Source organism: Cylas formicarius, unplaced genomic scaffold (genome assembly GCF_029955315.1).
Source record: "Cylas formicarius isolate icCylForm1 unplaced genomic scaffold, icCylForm1.1 PGA_scaffold_2__14_contigs__length_35257938, whole genome shotgun sequence".
Lineage (NCBI taxonomy): Eukaryota > Metazoa > Arthropoda > Insecta > Coleoptera > Brentidae > Cylas > Cylas formicarius.
The window spans coordinates 35,103,631-35,125,018 of NW_026844319.1; the positions used below are offsets into that span (position 1 = coordinate 35,103,631).

A 21,388-nucleotide genomic window follows, 5' to 3' on the forward strand; every position below is an offset into this window, starting at 1 on the left:
GGGCAGACTGCTTTTGCTGATGGCTGAATGTAAACTGAAAGTAGGATGCAGGGATACCAACCATCAAAACTTATTTAAACTGAGTTGCATCATAGTAGGTTTTATCATATACTTTGAATTAAAGTAATTTTATCAGATATAAGCATATATCTGCATTTTATGTTATTTCATACTTGTATTATGTAATTTATATCGAATGTAAAATAACTATGGATCAAACGGTTTCACGTTGCCTAGCGACCGTAAAAAGTGTGCCCCCAGCCTACGATTTGCAATAAAAATTTTCATGTTACTTCCAATAATTACCGTCATCGGGTCATGGTCAGCGGCAAAGAATTTCGTAATAGCCTGAGAAAGGGACTATCGAATGCACAAAAAACAAAGGGATGCCGACTCGTTCCTGCGTTCACGATTCAAGCCTTACAAAAAGGTAAATATGTTTTGGCGGTTTGGCGAGGAACTATTTTTTTTTGTCGATACTCTTTAGGAACATGCGTTATTCCGCCACCCAAATGCAACGCCTTCAAGGAATCTGTACCGAAATCATCAAAATTTCGCATGAATTATATGAGAGGTAACTTGCCGATAGCGATGGAAGCCAAGGGCAGTAAAGTATCTTGGAAGGTAATGATTTTCGCATATGTGGATGGCTAATTTTAACTGTCATTACGACTCCAACATTTTGATAGCAGAAAAACATGTAATTAAGCTTAAAAATCTTGTGAAAAATTTAGATTGACAGCTAAAAGTGAAGCCAAGAAACGTTTTGTTTTGCAATTATTTGAGGCCGTACTTTCATAATTCTTCCTGAGTCTAGGTGGGAGTACTAGTCCGTACAAACTTGTCGAGTTTTACTAAACACGAATAACTATATTTAATTGGTTGTTAACATATAGAAATGAGTGACAAATTGACATTTTTCGGTGAAATATGTTTGGATAGTATTTACAAATCTTCCGGTTTTCGAACTTGCTGATGTTTCGCCAATCATTCGGTTGGTTTCTTCAGAGCTTAACTGAAACTCAGCAGAAATCCATAAGATTTGTAAATAGTATTACAGTAACGCATTGAAGTTTCCTTGAAAATTAGGATAAATACTTCTCTCGCGCATGCGGCAATTAGGTAAGCGAATCAAGCGAGTGTGCCAACCGGACAAGAAAAATTTGTGATCAAAAATATCAATCTTGCCAAATTAAATTTAGGTCTATATGTCTCGCTGATTATAATTTGGCTTCTTAGGCCGATATTGGCAAGTTAGATTTCCACTATTACCTGCCGATGTTCTTCGAAGGCCTGTGCGAAACGGAAAATCCATTCAAACTCTTTGCCCAGCAGGGGATACACGACATGTTGACGCACGGTGGGCAAAAAATATTCCCTTGTATCCCGCAACTTATAATTCCAATAAAAGGTTTGGTATAAATCATTTATTGTCGAGAGGCCGGAATTAAATATTTCTCTTTAGACGCGCTCAAGACGAAAAACAAAGAGGTCATGTGCACTACCTTAAAAGTGCTGCAGCACCTTGTCAAATCTGGCGATATGATTGGAGAAGCTCTCGTTCCCTATTACCGTCAAATTTTACCAACGTTAAATTTGTTTAAGGACAGGAATGGTAGGTGGCGCTATTGTTAAAGTTTTTTTGATTGACTATTCCTTTTAGTAAACTGCGGAGATGAAATTGACTACAGCCAAATGCGAGGCGATAATCTGGCGGATATAATTAATGAAACTCTCGAAATATTGGAAAAATATGGAGGTGAAGATGCATTTATAAACATTAAATATCTTATACCTACTTACGAGTCCTGCATGATGAATTAAGAAATTGCAATATAAATACAATAAAGTGATACTCTTAAAGTGTATTTTATTATAACAAAGCATTAAACATGTTAATTGATACCAGGATTAATACAAATAAATAGCAAAAACAGTCGTTACACAGAAAATTGTGTCCTAAAAGAATTATGAAATTAAATTTATGCTATTCTCTTTAAAACAACTTACATTCATAAAAATTTCACTTGTAGTTCCGTCAACGTCAGCATCCCAAAGGCACCTCACCCCAGCCTTTATACCTTGCCCTTTTTTTTCACCAATAATAACCTGTGCTATGTGTTTGTAACGCTTCATTTCCAATTCTAAAACCAACCTATCCACCGTAACATTGCTTCAAATACAACAGCGAGCTCACAAACCTTTCACTTTTTGATTGACATCGTTAGCTATCCTGATGGTCCATTTTTTCACTTGTTCCGGATCATATTGCTTACCTCCCAGAACAGCAGCTTGTACTTCTTTAATTATTTCCTTTACTGGCAATTCTTTGAACCTAAAACGGCGTTGTTTTATGCATCTGCAATATAAAGACAACCAATCACTTGCTTTTCTTGTAAATTAGGCTTAATTTGATAGGTGTTCAAGGGACCGACAGATTCATAACTTTGTTGTTGGGCGGCATCCGGTAGTTCCTCGATTTTTGTACCTAATGATGGAGTTGTAGCGTTTTCGGGGTTTATGTTATTCCGTTTTTCAACATTTTCCATTTTCTAACTTTTTTAGGTTACCTTGGTTCATTCATTTTTGTTAACTAACCAAAATCAATCAATTTTTCCATGGTAACAAATATGAACCACGCAGGTTACGTGGATATTGGCGTTGGCATATAGTCTTGAGGTTTTTTTTATATACACCTAATTAGGCTCATCTCAAATTAGGATCGATATTTACCCATCTTCCCGCATCCGCTGAGGAAAATTTGAGCGATAACATTTTTTCACGCACACAACACCCAAGACTCCCGGTGGGAATCGAACCCAGACTTGACGTTCTGTGATTGTGTTTTCTGTGTTCTATGCTTCATTATGACAATTTTTAAGATTTTCAGTCAAAATTTTTCTTATCAAGTTATGAGGTATTAATCTAAAAAATGCCTTGATAAGACGCGAACAAGCCTATAGGATAACTGCAACATTAATAATGAGACGATAAACGCCGACAGATATATCTATAGAAGCCAAACAATGGGAGGTTATGTGCCCCTTTCTTTAATTGGAGCCATACTTCTAAAAATGATTCTAAAAGTCTGGGCCTATTCGGGATTGGTTTTGGTGTTTTGTTTTTTACTATATTACATGTATGGCGGAGTATTCGCAATACTATTGTTAGTTTTTGCAGTAACAGGTAATTTTTGCATAGCTAATATTCGATTTACTTGCAATAAACGCGTTGATTGTAGGTATTTTATATCAGGTTCAAGATAATTTACTATACTCACCTGAATTACCTAGTCATTCTCGGGTTTACATACCAATACCCTCAATGTTTGGCCTTCCATTTGAAAGTATAAACCACAAGTGTCCCGATGGCACTACTATTCACATGTACTTTATTCATCAGCCTAAAGAAAGACAACGATTGGCGCCTACGATAGTATTTTTCCATGGCAATGCTGGAAATATGGGGCACCGACTACAAAATTGTGTGGGGCTTTATCATAACTTGCATTGTAACATTCTGCTGGTGGAATACCGAGGTTATGGATTATCTGAGGGCAGCCCGACTGAGGAAGGACTGTATTTGGATGCAAGGGCCAGCATAGATTACTTATTTAGTCGTAATGACATAAACCATTCCGAGGTGGCTGTGTTCGGCAGATCTTTAGGTTTTCTCAATTTTTTTCTGTTACTGCTTGGATAATGAAAGTTCATTTAAGGTGGGGCAGTAGCTATCGATTTGGCAGTACGAGATAATTATGAGAACCGCATCTGGTGCCTAATTGTAGAAAACACATTCACTAGCATACCTGAAATGGCTAGGATACTATTGGGATGGAGAATTTTACAGTATTTGCCCTTTTTTTTTTACAAAAATAAGGTAGTTTATTGGGAAGCACTTGAACAAATTGATTTTAACCATTCACCATTTTTTTAGTTTATGTCTGATTACAAAATTAAACGGCTTCGAGTACCAACATTGTTCATATCTGGTTTGGCCGATACCCTTGTTCCGCCAAAAATGATGCACGATCTTTTCAGTCGGTGTAACAGCCTTCGGAAACAACTTTTTCAGGTACCAACAGGAACGCACAACGAAACGTGGCAAATGCCTGGTTATTATCACACTGTAGCGTTGTTTTTGCAAAATTGCCGAATAAAAACTTTGATGAGGCAAGCCAAAATTGAAATAAATTCAGATTCTGAAGGAAAATCGTCTGACAGTCAGAGTCTGTGGAATGCCGTTCAAGAAATTTGAAAAAACAATAAGCGAGGACTTTAGTGAATTTTTAGGTTTGTTAGATCACTTTGCGTTAAGTGGACTATGCCCACTTTGGCCGCCTGCTTTGCAACTTTGCAACCCACCTGTAGAATAATTTGTCCTTGTACATATAGCTTTACTTATCTGTGGAATGGCCTAAATAAATTTCATATCTTTTTGAATAATTTCCGCCACTTGTTTTCATTTGCCTAATCTAGTATGTTAGATATAATTTAATTGTGCAAGCGTTTGCCCGTTTTAAAAAAAAAAGTGGTTTCATTTTCATGAGGTTAGCCATGATGACAAATGCAATTAAATCAAAGTAAAAAAAAACAACAAAATACTTCCTTAAAAACATTTAGTTCACAGATACAAAGATAAGGTGTGGCTAGGATCCAACCCGCCACTAATACTTTACATGGTACTTTTCTCATACTTAATCCCATTGCTAGCCGAGTTGCACATCACAAAATCCAAAATTATTTGGACCAAATTGTTTAAAATACCTAAATATGTAAACAAAACTGTCTTAAAGTAAGCAATTGATGTCAAGCATAACTTACCTGAACACACATAGACCCCACCCACGATTGAACACAACCTAACTAAAAACATGCCCAAGTTGTCTCTCTCTTGTTTCACGGTTACTCTCAGGGCAGACATGTCATATTTAAAGAATATACCCGGCATACCATGGCTGCCTTTGGCGTGGTCAATGGGCCTTTTCAACTCTTTGACACTGTATTGGTAAGTACTAACGGTGTTTAAAAATGTTTTTACAGTAGTTGGCACAACTTCAATGAAATAATTGACCACCGTCATTGCTGCAAGTAAATTCCCACTACACTCTGGCAAATTTAAAAACATTTACCACTCACATTACCATTGTCTATGATCTGCTCATCCCCTTCCAGAGGGTGCACAATTCCCGGACTCGAATCCCCAAAACTAAATTTGTTTATCCTATGAGTAAAATTGTAATCCACATCAAACATGAAAGAGCTGATGTGAATGTGGCCCCGTGGTAGATGGATGCTTTTTCCAGCAGTTATGTGAAAATTTCCCGCCACTTTGTTTAAAATAAACGAACCATAAATGCGGCAAGCGTCGTGAGGCCTATCAGGTTGGTCACTACGAGGCGGTAAGTCCCCAAACATTGTAGTAAAACTACTGCTCCATAATAAATCCTAAATTAAACAATACACTCTACATCAGTCAATAATAATTATCAAATAATTAAGTGCTCATCACCTTAATAGAGTGGTATTCCTCTCTCAAATAAGAGTTAAAATGTTTCTTGTAATCAAAGTGTATTTTCTGGTTTGGGGCAAGTTCAAACCAAGTATCTTCCTCCTCCAGGTGGCCAAATTTAAAAGCATTTTGATTAGTTGAATCCAGAATATCAGCTCCAACAACTACAAAATTATCAACTCTTCTAAAGAAATATCGACTCGGGATACTTCCAATAAATACCAACAGTGAATCTTTTTCACTACTTTACTTACACTGACATGGCATGGCCACTGTTATGTCAATGTTAATTTTGAGTTGCTCTTCAAGTTGCACGTCCGGCGAAAATTTGAATACAAATTTACTGTTTAGATAATAAGACGTCTCCGAATACACTAACCAAATAATTAATGCAAAACTTATGATGGAAACTGAAACAAAAAAATGTTAACCCTATCACTTTGCACAACAGCAATATATACTCTTACAAGTTCCACCCACGGAAGAAGTCTCCTTATATGTTTCTTCGATTTTTGGAAAAATATCTAATTTTTTCACTTTATTTAATCTGGAACCTCTATAACGCGGAATTGATACTTTATCAGTTTCCATTTTTGACCATACAGAATGTTAAGCACAAAAGTCTAAGGCTATTCTTCTTTTCTTCTTTTTAATACCAACATGGCGTAATTGACCATAGATCCATCTCGGTCCAAAACACGGTTCAGTCAATTCTGTTTTCTATCACATAGTTAAATTTTGGGAAAGTCAAATATACGGATATTTTAAATATAGAAACACAAAAACGAGCCGCTAATGATAATGGTCCGTTTTTCGGAACAGGTAATTGTATATGGATGACACCACTTTTTGGGGTATTTTTATCCACTCCGTCCGTTATATCAAAATATGGCGTGTTTACATAACAGCCGCCGAGCCGCTCATGCTCGGGATCGGCATGGATTATTTAACCGTGAAACACTTTGAACTCGCGAGTCGATCCACATTCCGCGTTCAGTTTGTCGTAAATCGCGGCGCGGTGTGGACGTTAGAGGCTAGGAAATTGCGTCGTTGCCATGTGCGCGGAGACACACACAATCGCTCGTTTACATAACAAGCTCGCAAAATCTTAAACATCAAACGTCCTTGGTAATATATTTGGGGTTTGTCGTAACGCGTATTAGAAGTGCTTCAAAATCTGTGGTACAATAACCCTTCTGCCAAATAATGTATTAGTGTCGTAAAATGATGCGACGTTCGGATTCGACAACGACCGAATTAAAGTGCAACGGACGATCTTTGAGGAGGAGCAGTGAGAAGATTAAGCGGCTCAAACGACGCGAGAAACGACCCTACGGCAGACCGAAATTGTTCAGTGGCGGGGACTTGTTTAGCTGCCCGTTATGCGGAAACCTTCTAAAACACCCCGTGACTGTAGGGTGCGGGCACACGTTCTGTTCCGGATGTTTGCGTAGCGATTGCGGCATCCGTTGTTCGAAATGTTCGACGAGTTTCCTTGGGAATAAACAGAAGCCCCATTGCGTCAATGTTGTCGTGCAACATTTAGTGGAGAAGTGGAGGGATAAACCTGACGATGACAATGACACTGGTAATTTAATATATATAGAGGGCTCGGGTTGGTTGTTACGTAACTCGCTGCCTGAAAAAAATATATATATTGCGTAAAACCATGACGTCACACGGCGGCCGTACCTTTTTTTTTTCGCACGTTCGTCGAGACTGCGCGTCCGGCAACGCCGCCGGTTTCTGGTCTCTGGCGCCGCGCGGGCAACTCGAATCTTTCGACAAGAAAATAAAAGGTTTTTTTTCCTCTCCCTTCAAATGAGTAATTTTGTTACACGGCAGAGATAACGAGGTTACGTAAAGATTTGTGTTTTTAATCGGCCAATTCGAATTACGTGTACGTATCGTAATAAATGTTTGTTAAAATTGCGCGGCAATTCGCGTTGCCCGGCGCGACAGTTGCGCAACGCCATTGTAATTTATTATTGGCGTCGGATTAAAATGCGTTCCGCTTTGATGATTATTCGAAGCAACGTTTGGCGAAAAAATATATGGGAGCATTTTCGTATGTGTGTGTTGGTGACCCTTGGTGTCGCCTGGGTCCTAGCGTCCGTGGCCGCCTGCGTTCCAATGCGATCTAAACTGGCCTTTAACTTCTCACATCTCTTTTAGCTAATGCCGATTTTGAAGCAATCGCGCCGTAACACTTATTGCGGCAATTTAAATGAACTTTACCTGAATGACACAACCGCTTATTGTTATCGTAAAGGCCCTTACGTAACCGCGACAGCACTTTGTTTTAAATATTTAAACCGGCTCGGTTAGGCGGTGACGGATCGCCCGCACCAACAGCCATGGCTGTTGTCAAGCTGGGCAATTTAACTTGTAAATTCCCTTTCGTATATGAATAGCTTGATGGGTCTTCATTAGTAGCTTATGACATTGCAAGTTTCGGAACTGCTTTTTCATCCCCTTATTTTACCGGATTGAAAATATTTAGTAAATTCTTAATAGTATTTACTCAAATTTTGTTTTTTAACCGAAGAAAATTGGTTCCACATATCAAAAGATTAGGTTACTAAATTTGTAACTTAAACAGAAATGTATTGACTATTTGATGGTAAACTAAATCCATTTGTTGTCTCGTTTTATAACTGGGTACATTAAACAAAGCCATATAAGATTGTATATACGCTACGTAAATAAACAAATGCACACAATTTCAAACCATTCTATTATATCATGAAGCCTGAAATTGATTGTTGATAAGTTTTGATACTTATTATTCTATTAATTATTCGATAATCAATTGTTTTGCTATTTTGTTTTTGGTTAGTATTTTTTCGGATATTTCAGTCTTGCCAAGCCTACAAATCTGATTGTGATGGTAAAATGCCATAACAATGCGATTTTCTGAATTTTCTAGTTGCTGCAATCTGATGCTGAGAATGTCCACAAAAAAACGAAAGTTGTAATAACCAACCGTTAAAAAAATACCTTTCAAGTTACTAGGGATTAGTAACCCAATAATAACCCCACTCTATGTTGATTATCCGGGTTATCTGGGATTATGCCGTAGAAATACTAAAAACTATCCAGTTTAAATTATCAGTTGGCAGCAGAATAATTACTACAAATTGCTGTTACCTCTCGCCTAAAATTAGAAAAAGTTAGCTGTTTAAAAAGTGAGTTTTAAACAACTATTACAAAGCGCAAATATTAATCTGTTGCTGGAGCTGTAACTCTCTAGGTTTTGACCACCATAATTCTTGTTGAGACCGTTGAGTTTATGAGAATCAGTTATTGTATTAGCCAACATAACGCAATGTCAAATAAAGCCCCATTGTTAGACAAAAATCAGGGTCAGTTTAAAGAGTCATAATTCGTTTGGCCACACCCAAAACTAAAAACGATTAATGTCGCGAATTGTCGGCTATAGTGTGGACCAAAGCCTTATCGTTAAGTTTGAAATGATAAGCGCATGGAATATTCGTCTTCTTAATGTTTTCATATTTTCTAACGGAAGTGCCTCTTGTTATTAGCTTAATTAAGGTCAGCATTTTTGCGTTGTAGCGTATGCAATCTTAAATCTCGTTGGCGCGGACAGTGCGCGTCCTTGTCTGCATTAAATCAACAGAATAATTGTAATATGTTGTTACGTATCGAAAAAATCCTATTATAGAGTATACGTATTGCGTAAAACACCGAAGCTAAACATCTGCGGTTATACAACTCCTTACGTATGTAAGTATGAGGCGGCCCACGAATATAAACGGTCGACTGTGGATGTTTCGGGCGCGTTTGGAAAATATTTAAACCACAAATCATTGCACAAATTTTATTTAATTGTCACAAACGTACAAGTTTTAACGACGTCACACATGATGCTTGCACAAATTTTGTTACCAACTGACGAAGGCAGGACCACAGTATCACTACGGCGAAGTAGCGTTAGCCTTGATACCGCGGATCTTCATTCAGTGACGTGGCCCTTGCCAGTCCAGGATAAACTCCACGAAAAGCGTTACTTTACGCAGATTTGGCTTAGGAATGGGACGGTCGGATGCAGCCCGCGTTTGTAGCGCTTCATCCGCGTGAAAAAATACGCAGCGTTTTGGAAATAGTCTGCGACGGGATCCGGACCTCTAATCCGGTACAGCGGCGTCAAGTCCTGGTCGTACGCGCGGGGCAAGAATCGATCGAACAGACGTTGAGTCGAAACGACGTTGAAAATACCCAGGAAGCAGCAGAACAAAACGATGTGACATCGGAGAGGTGTCATCTTGGTCTTTTTGTACAAGCGCTTGCGATGCTTACGTATATGTCGATCGTGCAATACTTTTGCTCGTCGACGTGTTATTAAGGACACATTTAAATAAGTACTGACTCAGGTACAGCGGCCGGAAAGTCATCCTGAATAAGTAGGGGTGCAATTAGTCCGGAGGGTTCCTTCTTACCTGGTTCACGTAACCCGAGAAAACTAATAAAGTTTCGAATTAAATTGGGGTACCATTATACCGTAGTGCAATTAAAGACGTCCCAATTGGCGTATGCAAATCAAAGTTGAAAAGGAATTCAAATGGGAATAAACAAAAATCCGATGAATTTTTATGTCTATTTGTAACTAGAGATGCAAAATGGATCCACCACTGCACTCCTGATAAAAAAAAAACAGTTAAAACAGTGGTCAGCAACGGGTGAACCAGCTCCGAAGAGGGCAAAGGTAATTTTGTCATCTAACAAAGTTTTAGCGACCATTTTTTGAAGCATGCTCTTTTTTGGGATGCAACAGGTATTATTTTTATTGATTACCTTGAAAGAAAGTGACGCTATAAAATCGAATATATAAACAGCGATGGAAAAAAATATGGAAAAGTTTTTTTTAATTATCATACATTCTTAACTGATCATCTGGATTGATCTGCTCTGATTGTTTAAAATGGGGAAAAATCGGAAATTGCAAAGTCTTTAAATATTTCTAAAAGAGTTTTTTTACAAAAGTATGAAAGTCGTCCATCTGGGACAGCGCCAATCATTCGAGTACAAGGTAATCGATTTCAATACAAAGAGATATGGGAAAACAATGCTACCATCTGCAGAACTGTGCTTGAATGGCCATCCCAATCACCAAATCTGAACCTAATTGGAATACCCTGGATCGGCGAATTCGAATGCATTGCAATGTTAGAAATCAACAGAAACTCTTTAGTATGATTGAACCAGAGTAGTCGAGGCGATACCGTAAAATACCACAAATAATAAATCATTTTTTTGTGAAATAATTTTCCATAGAATTACCAAAGGTTCCGTACCTATTTCCAGTTTTTGTTTGATATTTCTTTAAAATTTAAAAATATCAATCTAGACGACAAAAAAATATTTGTAAAATAACCATATACCCTTTTTAAAAAACTTTACCATTATGTAACCAACGGTGTCATAATTGAAGTGTCCATAATTTTTTCCACCACTGTCTTATCTATAACTCTCATTGTAATTAGTTCGGTTATCTGTGACGTAAACCGACAGCGACTCGTTTTTTTTTTTGTTCGTCCAAAATAGAGGTAACATTTAGCGGCACGTGTTCGCCGTGCGTTAACCTTATCCTACGTAGCCGTGGCCTAAATAGCGGGACGCGTTCGCGCGAATTATGAATTATATAACTATATCAGTCAAGCTCTGAAGAAGTCAATAGGATGATTGGCGAAACGTCAGCAAGTTCGACTCAGCCAAAACCGACGCAGGAGGAATCCAGAAGTTTTGTAAAAAAAAGTATATCTACGTCTATAATAGACGCTCGTTGAACTCGAGAAACGCTGAAATGTGATCGGACGACCAGCTTATTTTAAATTTTGCGGCGCATCGATTTCCGGTTCAGAGCAATGATGTCACCCGTGCGGCGCCTTGTAATTTATCGAAATTTTTAAAAATTATGTATGGTGTCACAAATTAATTTTCCTACTATGATAGGTTTTAGTCACTGGTTTTTTTCAAGTCTTAACTTAAAACATTAATCAAAAAAATGTAAATTTTTGTGAGTTTGATCATAGAAATAAGAATTTATGACGGAATTAGATGAGCTCATTTATTGCGACAAAAAGAACGAATTTATAGATAAATTTAAAAATGGTATGACACAGTACATTAGCTGATAGATATATTGTAAGGTCTCTCTGAATGACATGACGAATTAATCTGATTTAATATTAATTAATCACCAGTGAGCACAAACAATAGTAGATATAAAAAATCACAGTTAAAACAGAATCACCCTCATGCTGTTCTGCAAAAAATGCAACCAAAAACTCGTGGTATCAGAAAAAATATAGGAAGCAACACGTTGATGAGTCCTTCAGTCACTTAAACTCGAAAAGTATATAGTCATCAGGACAATGTGTCGAAATTTTGTCCCAAGTTTTTATATAGATGAAATGTTAGACGTTTGAGACGAAATCTCATCAAGATCACCGCTTTGTTAGTAAATGTAAAGATTTTTACTTAATCTTTAGTCCTCCGTTAACTCTACGTCTACACAAAATATCGACCTGACAAAATAACAAAGGAAGTCCTAAAAGTTTAGGCATTTTTAAGCCAAATTCTTTAAAATCTTAACATTTTACAGGATATCCATGCAAGGGAAGGCGGCTGTGTAATCTGCAAAAAAAAGTTGCTAGAATCGCTGCAAGATCGCAAGTCAAGAGGTGCTAGAATTAATGAGTCAGTATTTATTGTTTGCCCAGGGCATACGGCTAATATTTCCCAAGATACAACCCGGTGCTGTTCTCAGTGGATAACCGGTACATTAGCGGGAATAAGCTTCCGAAGCTTCGCTTTTTGGCAGAGTGTACATCGAAATGTTGACCTACCCCAATCAAAATCGAAAATAAGTTTTCGATCTTCCTCTAGAAGCGGGGCGCTAAATTTAGACAGAGGCGCCGGGATATTTTTTTTCGAATACGGCTCGCGACGCACGCGTGCGTTGATTTTGAGCCCCGCCCTTTTTTGCGATTCTTTTGTCCTGAGAACAGTTACGTCGCGCGTAACGGTTCCCGTTTGTTGTAGTTACGAAACAATTGCAATAAAAATAACGTACGGATCACGTTGGCCGAGCGTTCGAACGGTATCTGCAGCGGGTTACGTGAGCGTAATAACTGTCTGCGGGTGTTGGCCGGATAAACAAAAAATGCGGACCGTTGTTGACTCTGCGTCGCCGTCGCCACTGGCGCCGAAAAAATGGAACTTGCGCGGCAGTTTTCACCCTTCCCACTGATACACGGCGCTAAATAAGATGAAAAGCAAAGGGAAGGTAAACAAGTAAAAAAACATAACCTCACTGTTTACGTTTGCGGTTTGGAGTTAATTTATTCGAGATTCGAGTTCGTGCTCATGCAAATGTGCAAAACAACGCCGAGTTAAGTAACAAAAAGACCATGACGATATCATCGAGGTAACAGTCGGTTGTTAAAACTCATAATATCGAAAAAAATTACGTAATAATGTGGTCACAACTGGAGTGTTTCAGAATGAAAAACCAATTTCTGAACTAGACAAAGCAAAATCGACTTACGTGTGTGTCATGGTCTCGATTTTTGAGCAATATTTCTCGTTTCCCAACTTTAGATCATTTTGAAATTTCTGATTCTGATAAAAACCTTATTGGGACACTTTTTTGAGTTTTTTTTTGGCGCACTCAGAATTGAATGAACTGAAATCATAGTCGACTACGTCATAAAAAAATTGCACGGTTATTAGTTAGTATATGTTACGAAAAGTGACTGGTAAGCAGCAGCCACACTGCTAAAAAAATAAGCAGCTAACAAAATTACAACAGCAGCATCCTACTAACAAATTTCAAAAATTAAGTACTACAGTACCGTTTTGAACCTACTATGGTTCAACATTCCTATACCCTCAAGCCCTTTTATGCTTCCCAGTGGTTTCACATAATCTCCGTTCTTTTAAGCATAGGCAATGCGATTACATATTTTTTCTACTCCCGTCTGTAAAATACCTAATTACTCACCGATCTAGCGTGCGGGAAGCCGCACTTTACCACCTCAGTTGCGTCAGTTAAAATCTAGTGGTGTAGTCGATAAGTAAAGTGACATTTATAATTTAAGTTTCCCAAAGAAATTTTGCATTCCGTTCGCATGAACTTTAGTGGTTTTTACAGTTCTTATATTAATATCTTTGCAAGTCCAATCAGTACAAACAAAACAAAACTGAAAGTTAAGACCTGCTTTTTCTTGCTTATACGATCTTAACAGCGTTTTCCTTTAAATAAACTACTTAATGTTCAATTGTAAAAGTTAAATAAACAAAATAACGTTTTCAAATTGTGTTCATGACACATCCAATAATACATCTCTCTCTGTCAGCAGAGTCGATCGGATCGATAAACGAACAGGTTTAATAGCAACTAGTAAATGTTTTGTTTCAATGGTACGAAATTCCGATAACCTGTAACTCGTAAGTTGAATGCCGTTTACCGCACTTGTTGCATAATATACCATTATTTTAAATTTAAATTTGTGATACGTAAATAACAAATGGAGTATAATTTCGGTCATATTTCATGACATACCAACGACCACACATTGTTATACATTATAGAAAAAATCTAAGTACCTCATTGCTTGAAAAAGTGCCAAAAGGTATCGCCCCACATCAGTCGGAAGTGAAGATGTCGTCATGCCTATAAAATAACATTCAAGAATCGAGTCCATGACTAAAAGTAAATTTAGCTATATATTTAGAAATAGGGGTTTCCAATTAAAACACCTCGAATTGTTTTGTCTCCTTGGCGTAATATTTAAGGTACCCGATTTGTTTCAAAGCGCAAATTTTATGTAACTTCGCGATACGAATTAAAAAAAAAAAAACCTTTCATTCGCAATATGATGCCGATAATACGCAATGTCAAAACACAACAATCGACTAGTTGCTTCAGGTTGGCGTTCCGAGCTGTGGGACTCGCCGCAGCACACGAAATCACCATTACGCAAGCGTGAGTAAAGATCACACAGTCCGAACCAAACAAACCAGAACATTAGAAGTCTTTTTACATAATTGCCTTGCCAGCTCTTTTCCATCAACTAATCTAACTCTCTCGCAAAACCATCTACGAAATAAGTATACATAATATATACTATTTTCTTTAATTATTTGCCCTTCAAAAACTGTATTTGCAGACACAAAAAAAACTTCCAACAAACGCAAATAGTTAATAATAAAATTGATGCACCTCAGGCGGCTAAACAAAAGTAAGTAATTTTTTCCTAAATTTCACCCAAACGTGCCCCTTCTGCCATTTTCTTTCCATTTCCACACACATAACTCGTTTTTCCCTTGAAATTTAGGTGTTTGCCATATTTTGAGGCAATGTCAAACATTGCCAAACTAAAACCTATCAAAAGGGCGAACTGTCAACCGTTGTTGATTGTCGAAATCTTATTGGTTGAAGGCGAGTTTTGAAATGACCCGCGCATGCGTATATCGCTTGTATGTCCCTTTTTATTTTTTTATGTTGCCTCACAGCTGTCTGTGTTATCAGTACGTATTTAATAGCTACACGTAGTTTTAGATTTTTATCAGAAAAAAATTATACCGAGCAAGAAAACAAAAGATTATGGTAAAATATAAAAATCTAAAAAAAAATATTATTGCTAACTAGCTGAGAATAATTAAAAAATGCTCTAAAATGTCCTATTGTCGGATACTTTCCTCTAGCGACAATAGGCAGTTTTTTCATTTATTACTGGCCGACAAAATATAAATTGGAATAAGATTACATTAATTAATTGTCATTAACGCAATCAAGCACAGGACTCTTTTTGCGGTTTTGTGATTTGTAATTTCTCCAAAAAATCAAGTTTTTTACTCGTTGCGATGTCATGATGGACATGGAATTCAAGTATGGATTACACATGCAAATTCCTTTTGAAATCTCAAAACGTTCTTTTAAGAAATGTCGAGGAAAGAAATATTCAAATATTGAATCATGTTAGTTAAAATTTTTGTGTACTTACTACAAGGAGTACAAATTTTGGCGAATAAAATGTCGTGAGAATTGTTTGGTTAGGATGTCAATATTTAACCAAAGTATATGAAATTTAGTTTTTGGTTAGTAACGATTACATGTTAATCCTATGCGGGGTAGCGTCACATAATACCTGTTCACAAAAATAATTATAAATAAGAATCTAACAAAACTATTTTCTTAGAATTCCTGAAATAAGCTTTTGGTGCGGTCTGCTTTATATTATCATTACATATAACCAACAGTAAAGGGAAGTAAAGGGCAGTAAAAATGATAGCCTGTAAAAGTTTCGGACCTCCAAATCGTAAAATTATTTTTTTAAGTATTGTCAGTTTGGGGTTCGTGTATATCGATTGTTTTAGACGTGGTTCGTCGTGTTGCGATGCGGCAGGTCGCGAGGCAGTAAAATGCGCGGCGAATGCAAATCGGCGCACTTTTCAAAGAGCACACCACTACGGCACAGACGGCTCGCGGCTGCCATTACGAAACGAGCACAAGGACTAAATCGAAAGTGGCGTTCGATAATAATTTAGGTTTTCATAATTCGCCACTATTATTTAATACGATTATTATTTTATGCAACCTATTCCGATAGGTGCTTGGGCGCGAATATGCACTTTTTTATCGGGTCGGCTTATCGGTTCAAGCAAAGTCCGCCGCCGTCGCCGCCATCTCTATCGCGTCACTATATTAGGGACTGCTACGGTAAAAATTGATGCGACGCGTCACTATATTAGGGACTTTTTCAACTGTTCTGATCAACCAATCAAGCTATAATATAGTGGCCCTACTACGGTAAAAATTGATGCGACGCAGGTGGCTATGATTTTTTCGTAGTGAAGGTACGGATGCTTTGCGCATGCGTCACTCCCCAACTGACCGAGTTGCCACGTTGCCGTAATTTGTCTGCAAAATTGATTGATTTTTATAAGAACGCAACATCAATCGCAAAATTTGATCGATGTACCTTCAACCACTTCCAAAGTGTTGCATTAGATCATAAAATCGCAATCTTTTACAATGGTCACTTATTTCTTAATATAGAAAATTGAGTGCTCGCAATTTACTGACTATTCACATTGACCCAACAATTCTGAATATTAAACGTCTTTTTCATTAAGAAGAGTCCATCGAATTTTGCAATGCAAGACCATGTTATTTTTAATCGGCAGTCCCTTTCACTAGATGAATATCTCAGTGAGCAGGTTAGGTGTCTCACTGGAAATAGAACCTTCCTCGTGTGCTATTTTCAAATTGAAATTTGAAAAGACGATTTCTATGTAACTCTTGACTAGGACGACTTGGAACGCCAATGATCCGACGCCCTGTTGTTTTTCTATAAAAACAAGCAGCTGCATATTTGTATCTCTATTGTTTGATTTATTTTGAACACTTTAAACTTTAACGAAACCCTTTTGGATATACAAGGCGTTTAGTTGAAACTCTTCAACATTTATTTCAAGATGTACCTACAGTACCTTAGCCGCAAACCTTCGCAGGACCATGGTAAAACCCATCCCAACATATGTTTATTCTGCATTAAGTAGGCCTGAGATGGACCGTAACGAATATTTGTGGAAACTTGAAATTTTGATTTGAAACGTTCGAAGTAGAACCATTTATTTTAACATCAGGTGATATGTATCGTTCTTAACAGTATTTTTTAAGACTGTAGATTATATTCTCGGTAGATAATGGTACGTCATAAGAATACAGATACATATTTATTAGAATCTTACAGTTTTTGGAAGGTTCCTGTATTTTAACAATTTAAAATGTGGAGACCGTGGAATGAAGCGATGTGCCCCTGTTAGAAGAAAACATGGAAAACAAATGACAATTTAGAAGACGAACTACCTCAGCAAATAAAAAAAACGTATCCACTTGTCTTCGGATACTAAACAAATTGTTTTGAATATTTACAATTTTATAAGAAATTCACAAGGGCAAGTAGGAGCAGAAATTAAAAAACAAGTGGTATAACCAAAGTTCCGAAGTCTACCTTAGGAAGAATTGTTGCAAATGGGATAGTCAAGAGAAAAGTGAGAGAAGATGCCGGTACTTCGCGAGTTTTTAAAGAGCAACACGCAGATCTAATTAGGCGTATAATCTACGACGCCTTTAAAGTGAATAGTGTTTTAATCCTAGAAGAACTGCATAAAAAAGTACTGACAGACTTAAATATTAGTTGTACCAAGAGGTCGTTGCGTACTGTGCAGTGGAGGGTGTATTATTGAAATGCAATTAAAATATCATTAGTATCGTTCTGGCCAAATTAGAAAAATTCCAAATACTTCTTCAAATAAAGAAGAAATTAGATAATTTCTGTACGAAAATGATTTATATTTTGAGGTGAGCTACACGAAAAACCACTTTTGGAATTATTAAAAATAAAACATTTTAATAAAGACCACAAAATTGATTCGATATAACTGCATATTTAACTGTATATTTAAAACGAGTAATAAAAGAAGAAAATATTTATCGAGAACGATTAGTGGCAGAGTTGATCATTGAACTAGATGACGACAGTAGCGATAGTGACGATTTTTTAAGTGACGGATGCTTTATTATTATTATATTTAATATTTTGTATATTAATAATGGTACTATGTAGAAATGTAATGAAATATAACGTAATAAATTGTTACTTTGTACTATTTTTTATGTGCATGTTTCAAGATTTACTTGGTGACGAAGATTGAAAACATACTTATATCCCGCTTGTTGGTGTAGGTAGATAAATTCCTAGGACGGTCACAGTAGGCAAAGTTAATCACGGCGTCGGTTGTAAAAGCACTATATTTCTGGTCTAAGTATATCAGAGAATAAGTTCGCGACTAGCTAACGCGCCATGAATAATGCTTTGTAGAATAAGCTAGTAAAATGTTCAAGGGTAACATAAACATTATGAAATACTTTCAAAGAGCCACGTTTGTTTACTGTTAGCAGCGCCGTTATCCGAGAATAGGCATTTTGTCTGCTGTCGGAGCGCGCGCGCTAATGTTTCCCTGTTTATAGGCGCGCCGCCAAAAACGCGTTGGACGACCTGCATCACCCCCGACGACCTCGAATGCATCCTGTGCAGCCTCTGCTTCCTGGACCCGGTCACGACTTCCTGCGGCCATACGTTTTGTCGGGACTGTTTGACGCGCGTCCTCGACCATCGATTGACGTGTCCGTTGTGCACGCACCCTTTGGAGGTCGGCGATTATTTCAAGCGGACGACACTGTTGTTGGACGACGCCGTGCGCATCCTCATCCCCGAAGAGTTCGACGACCGGCTCAAGGTTACGCTGTCGGAAAGGTTCGAACTGGCCGCTAGTCCCGACGTATGTACTTGCGGAAATAGTACATCGGAGCTCGTACTATTCTCACTTTGTCGATGCTGCAGCGTTGCCAACTCTTTCTGCTGAACGCGGAAGGGTGAAAAGTATCCAGTTTCCGATTTAGGTGGAAACGTGATATTTTGAATTATATTTAGTTTGTAAAATTTAAAAACCAGCGATAAAAATTTATATTTTACTGAATCTCCGGTGTAGACACTGATAAATAAACAAGAAACTGGTATGTAAAATCGGTCTCAGTCTGTTCAAAGCACCTAAAATTAATATAAATTTCGAAATTGTATACCATTTTGTATAATTTAAAGAAGAAATGCTTATTTCGGTAGCATAATTTCAATAGAAAGTGCGGAAGCATTGTTTCTGAAAAAATATTTCGTACAATACCAGGTGCTTGATGGACGATGGTAAGTTGAAATGGTTTCGAAAAACGGAATTTTCTTTTTTTCAAATTTTCAGTTTCTAATGATAACATATGGTAATAATGTCTTGACAATAAAATGCATCCCTATATTTTACTACATTTTTAGAATCACTGCATTCTTTTGATTATTTTTGCTGCTATTTCAACTCACAGACGGCAAAATTTTTGGCTGCAATTGCGGTAGGCCCGTATCTTAGACATGAACTTATGAACTTTTCCCAGCAGATGAGTACGCGGCAACGTTGCGATTCTCTAACAATCCGAGCTCCGATGTACCGTCGACAATCTTCACGTACGCAATGTATTTTCTAGTCGTGTGACTCTGTCGGATTTTCCAGGTTCCAGTGTTCGTTTGCACGAACGCGTTTCCTGGGGTTGCGTGTCCCCTCTACGTCAACGAGCCACGGTACAGGCTGCTGACGCGCAGGTGTCTGCAATCGTCCTCGAAAAGATTCGCGATGGCGAGCGGCGATCCGAATAACAAGTTCACCGACTACGGCACCGTCCTCGAGGTAAAGGACGCCGTGACGTTGGCCGACGGGAGGACAATTCTCACCACCGTCGGCGTTCAAAGGTTTAAAGTGCTGAGCAGGGGCGAGCAGGACGGATACGATACCGCCAAAGTCGATTACATACGGGACGCGCAAGTGCCGCCGGAGAAAGTGGCACATTTGACCGGTCTCCACCAAAAGGTTCACTCCAAAGCGGTGAAACTGATCAGATCGCTCAAACCAAACGTGCTGGCGGAGGTGGAACAGCTAATCGGGGAGATGCCCAAGATAGAGAAGCATTGGGCTGCGCTTCCTGACGGCCCGTGTTGGACATGGTGGTTGATACCGATATTGCCGCTCAGTCCGCAGCTCCAGGTCGGGCTCATAAGCACTACGAGCCTGGAGAAGCGGCTGCGAGCCATCGATAAGATGCTCGAACACATGAAAATCAAGATGAAGGCCCTGCAAAGGGACACGGTAACGTGTTCGCACCCCGACGACAGTTTGGGGATTTGCAGAGAGGGGCGGGCTGATATAGAAGCCGACTCGGTGGAGAATTGAACAAGGCGCGGTATTTTAACACTGTTTTCCTCAACCCGAACTCTTCGAGTAATCTTCAATATTTGCTACTACTACTACACACACTATTTTGTATTGTATACTGTAGATTCGGCCACGTATAACCACGGATCACTTATTAATACTATTTAATATATGGTCCTAATGGTATTTGGTTCAAAATCCGGAAGTACTAAACCTAAAACTGTGCAAAACTTTTTAGCTGCGCGAGGCATAGATTGTCAGGGAGCATATGGATATATACAAGCACTTTCGTAACAAACATAAAACATGTTACCCCGTCTCCACTTCGGCTGTGACCTGTACATTATCTAATAGCTATATAGTTCGAACGCCACGTTTTTAAGGCCGGGCGACAAACGCAATCGCTCAGCCGTCCAATCGTCCGCTACATATTTGGCAGATTCTATTTTTTGTCCTTATTTGGACCAAAGGGCGTCATCGTTAGAAATGTGCTTGAAAATCGCATTAAATTATTTCCATCCGTGTTACGGAAATGTGAGTATTACGTTTACCATTAATCTTTGCTTCGCGCGATTTTTAACCCTTGAACAATACAATCAACGTAACTTGTTAGTATAATCGACGAACCCATTGTGATTATTTGGTTAATTTTTTATCTATACGTAATAAAATAGGCGTTATTTATTTTTCTATTTTGTTATAGCTTATATTTTTTATATTCCAATTATAGCTAGGTAGTATATGTTTCTGTATGTGAGAACTTCCAACGAATTTTCAAAACCATATTTCTTTATGTGATACTTTTAAATTATTTGATTTTTAAATTGGAGATCTAAGTAAACCAATTCCGCAAAAAACGTGTCTTTTTCCAGTCAGCTTCCGATCCTATCCTATTTCTATTGTTAACAGGTAAAGGAAAAAGTCAAAAGTTAAAAGTTGTTGTTTCAAGGAAGGAAAGTATTAAATGAATTTTGCAGCTACCGTAGCACCATCTGTCCGCTGCTAACTGAAACTCTTAATTATTTAAACGAAA

General features: G+C 38.0%; 5 protein-coding genes across 5 annotated transcripts; 3 read left to right on the forward strand and 2 right to left on the reverse strand.

The window, feature by feature from the left end:
- Positions 1–262: 262 nt before the first annotated feature.
- LOC132698143 (parkin coregulated gene protein) lies at positions 263–1,853 on the forward strand. The gene is made up of 5 exons (XM_060664049.1): positions 263–430; positions 488–624; positions 1,240–1,411; positions 1,466–1,615; positions 1,664–1,853. The coding sequence occupies exons 1-5, from the start codon at positions 319–321 to the stop codon at positions 1,822–1,824; spliced, it is 732 nt and encodes a 243-aa protein (XP_060520032.1). The 5' UTR covers positions 263–318; the 3' UTR covers positions 1,825–1,853.
- Positions 1,854–2,665, reverse strand: LOC132698144 (dynein light chain Tctex-type protein 2B-like). Its single transcript, XM_060664050.1, has 4 exons — positions 2,389–2,665; positions 2,202–2,335; positions 2,011–2,144; positions 1,854–1,959 (listed from the first exon to the last, which is right to left on the reverse strand). The coding sequence occupies exons 1-4, from the start codon at positions 2,547–2,549 to the stop codon at positions 1,912–1,914; spliced, it is 477 nt and encodes a 158-aa protein (XP_060520033.1). The 5' UTR covers positions 2,550–2,665; the 3' UTR covers positions 1,854–1,911.
- A 193-nt stretch (positions 2,666–2,858) lies between these two features.
- On the forward strand, positions 2,859–4,445 carry LOC132698092 (protein ABHD13). The gene is made up of 4 exons (XM_060663954.1): positions 2,859–3,186; positions 3,242–3,667; positions 3,719–3,879; positions 3,937–4,445. The coding sequence occupies exons 1-4, from the start codon at positions 3,027–3,029 to the stop codon at positions 4,255–4,257; spliced, it is 1,068 nt and encodes a 355-aa protein (XP_060519937.1). The 5' UTR covers positions 2,859–3,026; the 3' UTR covers positions 4,258–4,445.
- Positions 4,446–4,609: 164 nt separating this feature from the next.
- On the reverse strand, positions 4,610–6,166 carry LOC132698196 (endoplasmic reticulum-Golgi intermediate compartment protein 2). The gene is made up of 6 exons (XM_060664137.1): positions 5,979–6,166; positions 5,766–5,921; positions 5,512–5,675; positions 5,144–5,447; positions 4,824–5,084; positions 4,610–4,766 (listed from the first exon to the last, which is right to left on the reverse strand). The coding sequence occupies exons 1-6, from the start codon at positions 6,100–6,102 to the stop codon at positions 4,675–4,677; spliced, it is 1,101 nt and encodes a 366-aa protein (XP_060520120.1). The 5' UTR covers positions 6,103–6,166; the 3' UTR covers positions 4,610–4,674.
- Positions 6,167–6,358: 192 nt separating this feature from the next.
- LOC132697754 (LON peptidase N-terminal domain and RING finger protein 1) lies at positions 6,359–21,201 on the forward strand. The gene is made up of 3 exons (XM_060663360.1): positions 6,359–7,099; positions 18,575–18,885; positions 19,660–21,201. The coding sequence occupies exons 1-3, from the start codon at positions 6,736–6,738 to the stop codon at positions 20,371–20,373; spliced, it is 1,389 nt and encodes a 462-aa protein (XP_060519343.1). The 5' UTR covers positions 6,359–6,735; the 3' UTR covers positions 20,374–21,201.
- Positions 21,202–21,388: the final 187 nt, after the last annotated feature.